The following is a 15,024-nucleotide window of genomic DNA, read 5'->3' on the forward strand; positions in this document are numbered from 1 at the left end:
CTGGGAGAAAAGCCCAAGGAGGACTTTGGAGCAGACTTCCCTGGGGAGATGGACACAGGATGGCCTCCAGATGCTCCCCGACAGAGCCCCTAGTCCTTTGCTCCTAGTGTTCTAGAACAGCACTTCTCACATGTTCCAGCCGTGGATAATTCAGACATTTTAGATGCCTGGGCAAAGATTTGTTGTAGGAGTAAAACCCTCCCAGAGATTGTACTATGCTCACAAGCCATTCCTACCATAGAAAAACCGTGTTTCAGCTTTGGAGGGCAGCAGGCGTGGGGTCCCAACCTGGGAGACCTGAAGCCTCAAATGATCCTCCAAAGCCATTGGGGTACAGTGGGTTGAGGCAAGACAGTGGAGGACTGTCAAGTACCTTAGCCCTCCTAGAACATGGAGCATGGGATGGTGTCACGATCACCATTATCGTGGGGAGTGGGATATAGTTAGAGTTAGGTTCCTAATAGAGAATGGCGTTTGGCCTCTCTATTCATTTTTTCTTATTGCTGTGACAAAAATACCAGACAAAAGCAACGTAGGAAAGTAAAGTTTTACTTCTGTTCACAATTTGAAGGTGAAGTGCCAAATATAGTGTAGGGACAAGGGCTGCTCTGGCTGTGACTGCAGGAGTGCAGTACAGCTGGTCACACTTTCTGCAGTCAGGCCCCAGAGAGAGATGAACGCTAGCACTCAGCTCACTTTCTTCTTTTTCCTCCAGTCCAGGGTCTTAGCCATTGGGATGTTGAGTCTCACGATCAGGATTCGTCTTCCGAGTTAAACTCTCTCACAGGAATAACCAGAGTTATACCACACCTCCCAGATGATCCTAAATGATTAATTATGATCATTCACCCTGACTTTCTTTGCTGTACTCTCCACTGTTCCTACTGTGCATGATGGCCCTCAGCAGGTGCCAGTGGTCCAGCACTGGACTTCTCAGCTTCTATGACCATGAGGGAAATAAGCTTTTATTCTTTATAACTCACTCTGTCAGTGGTATTGTCTTATTCCATCAGACACTGGACTAATAGAGCTGCTTAAATATGAGGGAATCTGATTGTCTTTTCTATGCCAGTTTTATCTTGCATCACATTGGTTTAGTAGTGGTATCTAGGTCTTGGGTTATCCTGAGGGTAGAAGAAATAGATGCACATGAAGCAAATTGAACAGCAGGCAGCAGTTGATATATAGTAGCCGTAATGTATTTAAATTACCATTATCTTAATTTATGACAAGTGAATTAACCTTGCTCGGCCTGAGGAGACTAAACATTATCATGCACGTAAAAACAATTTTTAGCAACATTGCCGGTGCGTTATGTAAACATACTACCTTAGTGGCTACAATATGATGTCCCTCTTTCCAACACTATTTATTCTGCATGGCTTCACCTTTTATTACATAGCTAGACCTATTCTTCTCCCATTCCATGATAGCTTCCCACTGGCCTACCCATATTGCTTACTCTTATTTTTTGCTCCAATAGTGTGTGAAGCAACAACTTAGAGCCAGAAGATGGTGGCTCCTGATACCAGCTTCCTTCTTTATGGGTACACTTGGGGAAGTGGACGGGTTGTTAGCACACCTTCCAGGCAGCCAGCAAAAACACTTCCACTGGCTCTGCCGAGGAGTTGCACAACGGGAAGATCCGTTAAGCCTGAGGAAGGAGAGATTGCTGGTTTGGGGGACAGAGTCTGGTGATCGCTGCGGACTGTCTCCTTTTCTGTACTGAGATGGACTTGCAGGGAACGGATGCTATCAAAGCTTGATGCTTCCAAGGTAAACCCTACAGACTCCTTCTCCATAGGATTCCTCCTTTCGTTTTTTTGTTGGCTAAAGATGCCTCCCTATGGCCCTCTTGGGATGCCTAAAAGTCTTCTGTTTGGTTGCTTGGTGGAGATTTGGAATTTTTAGCTGTGTGAATGATTGCCCTTAGCATGCTGATGTTACCCTGGTGCTGTTATTCTTGGCATAATATAGCTATTTATTAGGAAAATCTAGACGTGGATAGACAAATATCACACACACACAGACACACACACAGACACACACACTTTGATATATTAAGAGGCTGCCTCTGAGTTTCTGGCTATGAGAGGTGGTCTGGGAATTCCTGAAGTATGAACAAGGTTTGGTGAGACAGTTCCTGCTTAGCAGAAGAGGGTAGTGATAACTAGAGGCAGATTTTGACACGTAGCTTCTCTGGTGGACCTGGGGATGCTATTTTTCTTAAGTTCCTCATCTGTGAAATTGAAAGGGTCATAACGGCAATCCAGGTCCCAGTGGCTGTTCTGAGAACAGAATTGGTTGATGTGAATAAAACACCAGGAAGAACATGTGCTTCTCAGAGCGAGGGGGGTGAAGTACTTAATAACATGCCAGGAAGCCTACATTTTCTTGATTTTTAAAAGAAAAGCCAAAATGACCAGTTTATAGAGCATGGTTTGATCTACCTGAAGGCTGAACCTCATCTTTGATTCTTTCTAAAAAGGTCAAACTATTTTGCCCTCCAAAGTTGTGGTGTTTTTTTTGTTGTTGTTGTTGTTTGTTTGTTTGTTTGTTTTTTTAGCATGAAAAGACCTGCTGCCTGCTGATGGCTTTTCTATTATTATTCTTAGACATGGCTATTTCTGAAGTATGGGTTAGCTGGGTCCCAACTGTGAAACAGCAAGACAGTAGAGCAGCGATGGCGAGCACACAGAGAGACACAGGCACCTTTAAGATTGAAGCTCAGACTGTTAGAAAGGGGGTGTTAAAGGGGTGCTGAGGGGATTCCCAGAGCAGCCAGAAAGGGTTCACCATTCACACAGGGCTAAGACTAAAAGGAGTTTCTTTCAAGTTTGACTCATGGGCTGGGATTTTGGCGGTATCCAGGCCAAGCTGTAGTGGGGAAGGAGGGAGGGCTTGCTTTGTGAAGGGAGCAGTTCGGCTGTGACTCCTGCCACTCAGGCGCTCCTCAAGAGAGTAACCTTGATGCATGGGCAAAACTGTTACACCGAAAAACATTGTTAGAAAGTGGTTGAAGGAAGCATCAGGCCTCTGGGTTCTTTCCCATAACAGCCACAAGCAGTCCCAAATGGCCTCCCAGGAATTTGATAACACAGGACTGGGGACCTCAGCAGGTGGTACCCCAGCAGGCAGCCACATGAAGCCAGAGGAGGTTGATGGTTCTGTTTCTCGGCTCTTGGATGAATCACATGATGTTCACAGAGGAGCACTGCAAGCCCTTGGGGTAAGTCGACCTTTGTTACAAAGTTGGCTTATGAGAGAAGGAACAAAAGATTACACGGATCCCCTCCTGTATGTCCCAAGGAGAAACTTCTGCGTTATGAGTGGAAATGGAGAATGGGTCTCTCATAAGGTAGAACATCCCAGCAAACCTTCGGGAGTTTATTCCAAGGCTCTTCATTGTTTCTTGGTGCTTTCTGACCACTTGTAGCAGAAGGTTGAGTTCTGTGAACTTCCCTTCCCTTCCCTTCCGTTCCCTTCCTTTCCGTTCCGTTCCCTTCCCTTCCCTTCCCTTCCCTCCCCTTCCCTTCCCTTCCCTCCCCTCCCCTTCCCTTCCCTCCCCTCCCCTTCCCTTCCCTCCCCTCCCCTTCCCTCCCCTTTCCTTTCCTTCCCTCCCTCCCCTCCCCCCTCCCCTCCCCTCCCCTTCCCTCCCTCCCTCCTCTTCCGTCCTTTTCCTCCCTTCCCTCCTTCCTTCTTCTGTTTCCCCCTTCCTTTCCCCTCCCCTCCCCTCTCCTGCTGTCTCTTCTCCTCTCTCCTTCCCATCCCCTTCTTTCTTTTCTTTTTCCTATGGTGCTGGGGATCTTCAACCACTTAAAGCCATGATACCTCCTTTCTAAAGAAAATAAAAATAATATTGTTAATATTGTGCCTTTTATTTATTATTATTATTATTATTATTATTATTATTATTATTATTATTATTATTATTATTATTATTATTATCTCCTTACAGGCCATCCAGATCCTGACTGGAATTCTGATTCTGGCTCTGGGTGTGTTTTTGGGTTGTTTACAATACTTGTCCCACCACTTCAGGCATTTCTTCTTCTTCACCTTCTATACAGGCTACCCACTCTGGGGTGCCGTGTTTGTGAGTATTCACCCCCTCAGCCACAGGCCATCGCTTACCCGGCACTGCTAGCGTGCCGCAGTATATGAAAATGTTCTTTGTATGTTCATTGAAGATTGAGGGTCAGCATTAGTTCGCAGTCTGATAAAAGACTACACATTTTCAGTTCAGTGCGGAAAGCATCTACTTTGAATCTGACATTCCTGAAATTCTGAGAGAGTTACAATAAAATTCTGATGGAAGAGCTGAACTCTGAAATATTCCTGAATTGTTCTGCATAATCAATCTTGACAACCCGAGTGAAGAATTTTATGCTCTTTGTTTTAGAAAAGACAGAAACGAAATGTTTCAGGTGTTCCAGAAGTGTTGGGTTTTATTTTATTTTATTTTTTACGAAGTGAAATTAGTTTATTTAAAAATGGAAGGGGAATAAAAAAGATGGCTTAGCAGATAAGACTGTTCTCCTAGAGGACTCAGCTTCAATCTCCAGCACACACATAGAGGCTTACAACTGTTTGTATCTCCAGTTTTAGATCTGACGCCCTCTTCTGACCTCTGTGGGCACTGCACATGTGTATAGAGGCACACGTGCAGGTCACATACATAAAGTAAAATTTAAAAGAGGGAGGGACAGGGAGCTGGCATTTTGTTCGCTTTAGCATTACCTGAAGATTTTATCAGTGGTTCCAATTCTAGAAGCTTTTCGCTGGCTCCAGTACACTTTCAGGGCCATTCCAAGGTATATGGCCTGTTCCCCATGTCTGCCTTTGTAGCGATCAACTTCGGGACCCATGAACGCTCCTGCTGTGTACCCACTATACAGTCCTTTCTGTTGCTTCATCTTTTACAACCCTATCAAGGATGTGGTTTAGAAGATTAGACACAGACTTTTGCTCCCACGCTTGCTAGGATATCAGAAATAGCAAAAGGATCTTCTTTTGGGATCTCTGAAATCAAATGAGAGATGTATATTATCATTAATTTGTATGCTTTCTGTAACTTGGGTAAACATATACTCCCTTTTATGTATCATTTATTTTAGTACAACACAACTGTTAGTAGGTGATATTACTATGGGGATATGCTGTTAGATGGGAAAAGAAGCTGGGGTGAAAAGCCTTAGTGATATACCCAGGATCCTGGGATGGCTATGAGATGGAGCTGGTATTAAACAAAGGCGCTCATTCACAAAGTACAGTGATGGGAAGACTTGTGATAATCTTTGCTACCTGAGAGAGAACTCAAAGTCGGTGCCTTTCTTTTTTTTCCCCAAGATTGGCTAACCTGTTAAGATTTGTAAAATCTTATCAACGTAAAATATGAAAAAAAAATCAGAAAATCATGAATATGTAGAAAATGCAATTTACCCAAATTAGAGTCATAGGAATCATAGCACATGAAAATGAAGATTTAAAAACTGGAGAATACCAAGGAGGGCATTTGGATTTACAAGTGCTCTTTCGAAGCATTTAGACCAATAAGTCAGATATATCTGAAGCATGGCCAGTGGTATGAGAATTTTAAACATACATCACTTATATTAATGTGAATACGAGCATAACAACAGCATTTCATTGTTTATGTCCACACATAAATCCAGTACAAGCTGGGCCTAAAGAAAACAAATTCACGATGAGTTACGCAGAATGTAAACCACTTAAAAATTTCAGTCACATAAAGTAATGCGTAATGTGAAGTGTACCTTTGTGTGACTTGAACAAAGGGATGTGTGTAACTTCTACTGATGGTTGCTGTGAGGGGACTGCCCAGGACAAAGTGGTCAAGACTAAAATGTCCCTTTATCTGCCCTACTTCCTATTTTCAACAGTTTATTGGCTCAGGATCCTTGACTGTTGCAGCAGGGAGAAAACCCACAAGAATGCTGGTAAGGTCTCATTCTTCCTCTTTTTCTCTGTGGCCAGGGGAGCAGCAATAACTTACCCACCAACAGTAGGAAAGAAGAGGTTGGTGAGTCCAGTGGAGGGACCAGTTCTCATCTGATGAGCAAGAGTTTTGTGGGTTTTCAGGTTTAACAAATTATTCTTAGTCTTTCACCACTACCTACAAAATTGAAAATAAAAATTTCCATCATTTTAGTTACTCATTACAAAATTTCTAACTCTCCATTATGTGCCCTCTGAGTTATCTAGCAATTTAACCCTGTTCTGTTCAGTTTCCTTCCCCGCTTCAGGGCCTTTTCCTCAGAGTATTCCATTCTCAAACGTCAATCTTTCTCTCTTCCCACTCCCTGATGATGGGCTTACTTCCTGTTCTGAGAAACTAAAGCCATGGAGAGACTTACACACAACACAGACACACACGGACACACACAGACACACACAGACACACAGACACACAGACACACACACACACACACACACACACACCATCTGCTGTGTGCACTAGTCCTGCCCCAGTGTGTTTCCCTGGAGTCTTTACCATAGAGGAACTCACTAACTTTCTTTAAAGCTGATTCTCCTACTTGCGAGTTCTAGTCCCATGTCCTTTTCCAGTATATAAATCCATCACTCTAATATGTATCTTTCTCAGAATTAGAACTGGCCTTTTTTTTTTTTCATGAATCACAGGGCTTTACATAATATATCTCTCCATTAATTCTGACTTATTCTGTTTCCTAATCTTATTCATCTTGGCTCCCTTGCTTCCTGGGAACACTGTGGCCTCAGGGACTTTGAACTGTCTTCTTTTTCTTTTTTTTTTCTTTCTTTCTTTTTTTCTTGATAGCTTTATTCCTACCGCAAAGATTAACTACGATCAAACAAGGTGAATCAAAGCTCATGATTTATTGTCTTTATAACAGCATCAGCTTAGAACTGGATCACTTGGCCCTTTCTCCCTTATCGCCTCCCAGTTCAAAGTGCTTGCATCTCTTTGTTTGTTTGTTTGTTTTTTTTTTTTTTTGCGAGACAGGGTCTCTCTGTGTAGCCTTGGCTGTCCTGGACTCTCTTTGTAGACCAGGCTGACCTTGAACTCACAGCGATCAGCTTGCCTCTGCCTCCCGAGTGCTGGGATTAAAGGCGTGCACCACCACGCCCGGCTGCTTGCATCTCTTAATAGCCAGCATTCTCTTGGATCTGCACTTGGGCTTAATGTGTCCAGGTCCCAGCACAATCTTCTTTGTAGTTTTAGTTCCCCCCGCCCCCTATCCCAGAAAACAGACTTAATCTGCCCACCATAGCCACTCTGTTTCTAGTCACAATGCTGCTGTCCTTGAGCATGCAAAGAATCCTTGCTCATCGTCTACTGTATCACTTTGTGGGGTTGGTGCTTGCCTCATTTCTTGCAAGATGTCCAGCACTTCTTAGGAATGTTCACCATGCTCAGGGGAGCAATATTGGCTCAGAAAGCTTAAACTGTTTTCTTTATCCAGACTTCCTCTAGACCATCTAGGGAAACAGTTACTTATTCCTGTCTCCATATGTTACTATTACTTAATGTCACAAACCTCCACCCCTTTCTTGAGATTTCTATTTTTGTTAAGCTATTCTATTAGTCTCAATTATTAGTTCCTTTAAAAAATGTCATAATTTATACTAGTGTTTGTATGGTTTTCTTTGTTTTACAAAAGGTGAAATAGGGTCTCATATATTATAGGCTACCTTTCAATGGTAATCTCTGCCATCACCCATAGAGTTCTGGAATTATAGGCATCCTCAGCAACCCCTCCCCCCCCTCCCCGCCCCACAGTTTATGCAGTGTTAAAGACTGATCCTGGGGCTTCCTGCATGCTTCCAATTGAGCTGTGTATCCTAAGTTCTTCTTTGTCTTCCTGCTACATTGTATGCTCCTTGTGCAACCAGGGAATCTTTGTTCATTGCAGATTGCCCTGCATCTGAAACAGTGTTGGGTGTGTAAATAGATGCTTCTTTAAGTGGAATGTTGCCAAGGGGTCAAAGGACATTCTATGTATAGTAATGGGCTTTTTTTTTTTTGTTTTGTTTCATTTTGTTTTTTTGTTTTTGTTTTTTTTTTAGATGCAGAACAGTTTTGGGATGAACATTGCCAGTGCAACAATTGCATTTGTTGGGACTGCTTTCCTTTCTGTACACTTGGCACTCAGTAACCAGGCATTCAAGGACTGCCAGTCTTCACAGTTACTCGACTTATGCATTTACCTGGGTTCCTCATCAAATGTAGGTTTTAAAACTGTTAATAACATGTTTCAAACCATTCAAAATACACAGAAAAACAGTACGTTGTACACTATGTTACCTTGAATGTTGGCTTTGCTGTTCATTAGTTTTGTAATGAAGGACACCTAAAACAATCTGTCTATATTTTAATTTTCTTATCTTTGAAATAAAGATAATAATGGGAGCAACAACCTAGTGGATTGCTATACAAGTCAGTATATTAATATTTGATAGGTAGTGAAAACAGTGCTTAGCTATCATGTTGTATTATTACTAATATCTATAATACTGTCCAGAGAAAATACATTGATTTATTTCATGTATAATTTGTTTGGTAAAACAAACTTCAGGAACACACAACTTATTCTGCAATCTGGAATGTTTGTGCATATTAGCCACCTACTTTATCAACTAGCTCTATCTATCTATCTATCTAGGTTAGATTTTGTATGACTATGTGATTATGTTGCCTATATTCCCTGCATCATGTATACATGTATGTGCACTGTGTATGTGCTCAGTGCCTGAGGAAGTCAGAAGAGGGTATTGAGTCTCCTGGAACTGGAGCTACAGATAAGTATGATAAACCATATTGGTGCTGGGAACTGAACCTGGGTTCTGTGCAAGACCAACAGATGCTTTTAACTACTGAGACATCTCTCTAGTCCTTCTTTTATTATATTTTTAATCACCTAAATTTGTATTTATCTGTGTCTATTTTTACCTGGATTAAGTAGTATTTTTCCCCCATAGAAATTTGATCATGTAGTTCTTCTAGGCACTCAGCAAAGGGGGAAAGGTAGTTTTCTGGGCCAATGTGCTGTTTCTCCCAGTATTGTGGTTTGGTCTATAGGCCTAATGCAAATGCTTACACCTTCCCCCTGAATCCAGTAGGTGAATTCATGGATGGATAATTTTTATCTCTTTTACTAATTGGTGTATTCATTTCTGTAATTTATTACATTGATAACTGCTAGTGATGATGTCAGAAGTTTTCTTCTATGATTTCTTCTCCCCTTGACCAGTCCACATAGGCCAATCTAGAAATAACATATGTCTTTATCCAAGGACCAGAGTTTCATGGTTTTGGATTGATGCTGGATCCCTTCTTAAGAACCCGTGTGTCTCACTTTATTTTCTTTTGAGGGTTTTTCAGTCTGGTTTCCTGCTGACAATCTCCCCTCTCCGCCCCTCGAATGTTTCCATTGCTTCTGAGTCATCCTTTCCCTAGGGCCTGGTGTCTCTGATGCTGATTCTCACCCTGCTGGAGCTGGCCGTGACCATTTCTGTCTCAGCCATGTGGTGCCTAGAAAATGTCTGTAGCTCGAGAGAGGTGAGTCTGTGTGAATGATGAGCAAGTTCTGTCACCTGTAAATCCCAAAGTGGCTGAAGTTACTTCCAACTTCTAGAATAAGAAACTTTTGTATGGTTAAGATTTGTAGGGTTCTGGGAAATTATTTGATCAATAAAGTAAGACTGGAAAGGATTCATATTTCAAAAAGCAAGCTATATATTAATATACATTTTAATGCAATTAAATTTATTTTTAAAATTATTTTCTTGTAACTTTCTACTTTTGAGATGTATGGTTCAGGATGACCACAGATTCTTACTAGATATTTAGATCTTCTAATTCAGTTTCTTAAATATTTTTTTCTACTTGCAGTTCTTTTTTTGCCCACAGACAAGCTTTATATAGCCCTACTGGGACACTTAACAGTGGAAATTGGGGTATCTGACTCTTTTGCCTGATCTTGGGGCCTTTTTCCTCCTAGTCGGTTGCCTCATCTAGCCTTGATAAGAGGGTTCGTGCTGAGGCTTATTGCATGTTGTTATGCTGTGTTTGGTTGCTATCCCTGGGAGCTCCTAACTGAAGGGAAAGGGAGGAACAGTGGATCTGGGGGAGAGGGGAGATGGAGAGTGTGAGCTGTGAGGAGTGCGGGAAGGGGAAACTGCAGGTGGGATGTACTGTGTGAGAGAAGAATAAATAAAAATAAAAATAATAAAGATAAAATATTTATAAATTATAAGTTATAAAGGTATTTAAAAATTTGTTGATACATAATTTTGCCACCTATTAAATACAAAACAAATTTTCATATTATTGAAATGAATATGCTTGTTTATTTTTTCATCATTAAATCTTGGCTAAATACTGGATGCTGCAGGATGGAGCATCATCTTCACAGCTCTGAAAATTGACTGATACTCTGATTTTATACTTTCAAGGCTGAGAATAGTACTCTGCATTAACATATAGCATAAAACAAAAGAAATATGTTTAGTATGTTTACGGCCATTTTGAAAAAATGCTGGAAATTTTGTCTTAATCCCAGGCCAAAATTCACTGAACGACATATTACGAAACTCAAGTCAACAATCCAAACAGCAATCTTTAAAATCAAACACTCTTAGCAGAAACAAATCAAAGGCATGCTAATTTGATGCTTACAGGCTAAGGAGGGATAGCAGAAAATATTACAGCTATTTGGTTTCTGTAGTTACACCACTACAGTTGTGCTTTTAAAGAGAGGTTGCTGGCATTCATAGCATACAAGTAGTATCCACTCTGAGCGGTGTTCACTGCTGTTTTGTGATGTGGCAGCAGCACAGTGCGTGCAATTCAACAGGGGCAAACATGGCCAGGAACACCTTGGGTAGTTATGCATTTGACCCCACCCCACCCCCACAATCTCCACATTTGGTTCTGCAGCCACATATGTAGCAGCAGCCCACAGAAATGATCTCTTGTCTCTTGATACATATGCATATAATTGTAATTCAGTGTTTAACAGGGTAACCATCAGTGAGGGATGTCTGTGCATCTGTGGTAGTGGTCATGATGGTGATAGGAAAGGATGGAGTGGAGAGGGGAGATGAGGATCATCTTCCTGACAACCAATGACTCATTTTCCAGGACATTTCTTCACCTCCTCATTCTGTGGAGTCGGGAACACCTCCTGATGGAAGTGATTCTGGGGACCTGAGCACTCAGCCTCTTGTCACCTAGAGTTGAGACCTTCCTGTGAGAACTCAGGAGAGCATGAACAGATGACACGCAGCCCTTCTGTCCTGGCAGTATTCATGGGAAAACTGGGCATGTGTCCCATTCCTTTCTCCAATCCCTGTAAATCCTCTAGCATGTTCTAGATTGGACGAATAAACATGTTTCCTTAGGTGTTCTTGGATTTGCAACTTCTATGGTCATTCTTTCAAACTGTTTCTAGAAATTGAATCCCCCTTTGCTTTATGGCTGTGTGAGGTTTAAGGATGAAAAAAACATACAATATTTAATTTTCTTTCTTTCTTTCTTTCTTTTTTTTTTTTTAAAAAGCACAGTGTCTTGTATCCTGTAGGCTGGCTTCCAACAATTTGTGTAGCCAAGTCTGGCTTTGAATTCCTGAGTTCAGATCCCCCAAGTTTCAGTATTATAGGCACACATAAGCACACTCGATTTGTTATTTTATACTCGCAATCCTCCTGCCTCAGCGCCTCTTACCTGCTAAGATTACAGGTGTGAGCAGTCACACCCAGCTATAATCCATATTGTGTGAATTCTCCATAAAATCCAAATTGTAGCCATCCTCGTGGTGTACTGGATGGCCTTGTGTGACAATGTGACACAAGTTAGGGCCATCAAAGAGGAAAAAGACTCAACTGAAAACATGCCTCCATGAGATCCAGCTGTAAGGCATTTTCTCAATTAGCAATCAGTGGGGGCAGACCCAGCCCCTGGTGGGTGGCGCCATCCCTGGGCTGGTGGTCGTGGGTTCTGTAAGAAAGCAGGCTGAGCAAGGCAGTAAGCAGCGCCGCGGCATGGCCTCTGCATCAGCTCCTGCCTCTAGGTTCCTGCCTGCTTGAGTTCCTGTCCTGACTTCCTCCAATGATGGACTGTGATCTGGAAGTGCAAGCCCAACAAACCCTTTCCTCTCCAACTTGCTTTTTGGTCATGGTGTTTCATCGCAGCAATAGAAACCTTGACTAAGACACATGAGAAGGAGAATGAGCCAGCTTTTTTTTCTCAGCCTGGGCGGGGGGGAAATGCTTCTTGATTTTGGCTGACATCAGTAGTGCAAATTTAGCAAGTAAAAAAAGTCATTGTGATTAATTTACACTTTACTATTCTTGAAACTTAAGCTTCGGGCTTTATTTCCATCAGCTTTTGGGAGTCATAGGTGTCCAGTCACAGTGGTTGTATTAGTGGCTTTATTCTTCAAAGGACCTTGGGAAACTGTAAAGTAGATATGTGAAGGACAAGGGGTTCAAATTCATATTGTTCCACTACCATCTGTATGGCCATTTTTTAAAATTAATTTACTTCTATCTACTTTTATTAGACTATATCTTCAAGCATCCTTTATTAGAATATGTTACATACAAGGACATACAAGGACACTGGGATTTTCTCACTAGTATTCTCTACATCCTGAGTTGACAGCCACCTTCAGATTCTGGTGGAGTTGGCCTCACTTTGGAGCACAGGAACACACCCCGAGTTGTCCTACATTGACGATTGCATTGGTCCATGGCATTTCCTTGGACAATGGCTTGGTTCTAGTGTGGGTCCATCTTTACTAAGAAGGAGGCTTTATGACTTTTTAAAAAATAAAACATGTGACTCAAATACAACTGGAAATAGAAGACATTAGGTGATAATGACTTAAGGTTGATTAGTAGTTAAGCTGAGGGACACACATGAGAAATTTAGAGAAAAAAAAAAAAGAAATTGACTTTATTTTTGGTTGTGAGCTAGCCTTTAACAGCTGATCCATCTCTCTAGCCCAAGAAATTGACTTTAACTTTTCCACCCCTGGAGTTTGCATCTAGAATCTGCTGTCTCATGAGTTCATGACGTGAGTGTGTTCAGGTCAGGGGACAATCCCAGGTGTCAAGCCTACTCAGGCACTATCCACTTAAAAAAAATTAGACAAGATCTCTCTCTGGAAGTAAAGCTCATCAATTGTCTGGCCACGGAGCTCCAGGGATGTGCCTGTCGACTTCTCTTCACTGTTGGGAGCACCAGAGCATGCTGCCATGCTTGGCTTAAAACTATGTCTTAATGCTTGCTCAGCAAACACTTTACAGACTATCTCAATATTTTGTATTGAATAACTTCTATTTTTGTTGCTGTTTGTTTGTTTGTTTCCTTTAATTTTTCAAGTTTCCTCCAACTCTTGCTCTGGTCAATTTAACTTTTAAGCATGATTTATACTTTTTGTAAAACAACAAATTTCCTTACCTCAAGCATTGTAGAAAATATTTGGCTATTAATGTTTACTATTAACCCATAGAATGATTCTGGTGGTTACTATTTAACCTGCTATCATACCAATTTAAGACACAGCCATGTGTTAGAATTTTAATATGCCTGTACACTGGAGCTGGGCAGAAACTACCTTCTGAGCTATCGTTACCTCCCAGCCCTACTTCCCATCAATAACCTATAAATACTTGCACATGTTTCTCATTTATGTTGTTTCTCTCCATCACTGATCCTCAAAGTAAACTCCTCCCGGCCACATGGTTCTTCTTTACTTAACCCATGGTAGTCTCCAATTCCTTCCTCTCTACCTTGTTTCAGTTTTTATTATCACTGTTGGCCTTCCTGCTTGGACAGAAGGGTGTCCAGGAACCACACAGCTCTGAGGTGGGACAGTGTCCCAGTGGAAGGAAGGGCATCCTGAGACACAGGAGCCCAGGAACCACACAGCTTTGAGAGGAAGCCTCCTCAGCAGAGATGTTGCAGTTCCCAGGGGGAAGGTGTCCACAGTTGAGCTTAGGAGCTTAGGGGCCTCAGTCCTGCTCCTTCTCTGTGCTTCTTCCCTTCTCGTCATTTCTTCTTGGCTTCTTCTAACGAGAGAGTCACACCAGGTAGCAAACCTCATAAAAGACATTTATTGGAGGGTCCAGAGTGTGGAGGGATGAATTCAGGGTTGGCTGCCCTTGCTTCCAGGAGAGGACAGCAGTGAACTGAGTAGATACAGTCTTTACATAGGATTTCTTAGGGTGTGGAGCTTTCTAAGGCAGAGATTTCCAGGGTGAGGATTGGTGGGATTTCACGTACTGAGGTTTGGGGAGCTTAGGGATTGGTGGGTTTTCCTGCAGCGACGGGGGGTGGGGGGGGGTGGGGGGGGGTGGGGGGGGTGGGGGGGTGGGGGTGGGGAAGAGGTGTTGTTGGTTCTTCTTGCTCAGGGGTTGAAGGCTTTGTTTAGGAGTTTTCACCTAAAATTAGCATAATCTAGGAAGGGTCCCATTGAGGGGCTGGAAACACAGTTATCACAGAGTAGTTCTGGGGGAGGTACCAGCTGGGGGTCCTCAGGCAGGGGCCTGGCCACTTTCCTGCCTTGACGGTTTAAAAGGCTTACAAAGTTTACAAAGTATACAAAGGGAGTCCACGGCAAAGAAAGGCCCTGTTGCCTAAGCCTGCATGAATAGCCAACAATTATATTTTAAACTGTTTTATGAGTTTCAGTTTTGACTAGAGAGAATGACACTATTGTACCACTGTTATTATCATAACATCCTTGTAGGAATCTAAAAATTCTAGAACTTTTCACTAAAATATTGCCATTTTAGATAATAGAATTATACACATATCTCTTTGGTAACTTCCTAGTCCAGTGATATTCCACCTGTTTTTAGGACAAGGCATTGTTGTAGGTTAATAACAGCTTACAATGGTTCTTGTTACCTAGGATAGATTCCTTCTGTTTATAATTTTTCATGATTCACTTGCGTATCCTTGCTTATTTACATCTCAATAATTTTTTAAAAACTTTCTTGTTAGCATTCTGG

At 42.0% G+C, this 15,024-nt stretch overlaps 1 protein-coding gene across 1 annotated transcript; it reads left to right on the forward strand.

Annotated features, from left to right (window-relative positions):
• Positions 1 to 1,569: 1,569 nt before the first annotated feature.
• Positions 1,570 to 11,403, forward strand: MS4A3 (membrane spanning 4-domains A3). Its single transcript, XM_084773056.1, has 7 exons — positions 1,570 to 1,776; positions 3,058 to 3,229; positions 3,959 to 4,096; positions 5,904 to 5,960; positions 8,071 to 8,229; positions 9,461 to 9,562; positions 11,147 to 11,403. The coding sequence occupies exons 1-7, from the start codon at positions 1,766 to 1,768 to the stop codon at positions 11,237 to 11,239; spliced, it is 732 nt and encodes a 243-aa protein (XP_084629182.1). The 5' UTR covers positions 1,570 to 1,765; the 3' UTR covers positions 11,240 to 11,403.
• Positions 11,404 to 15,024: the final 3,621 nt, after the last annotated feature.

Source organism: Acomys minous (genome assembly GCF_964271855.1).
Source record: "Acomys minous genome assembly, chromosome: 2".
Taxonomy (NCBI): domain Eukaryota; kingdom Metazoa; phylum Chordata; class Mammalia; order Rodentia; family Muridae; genus Acomys; species Acomys minous.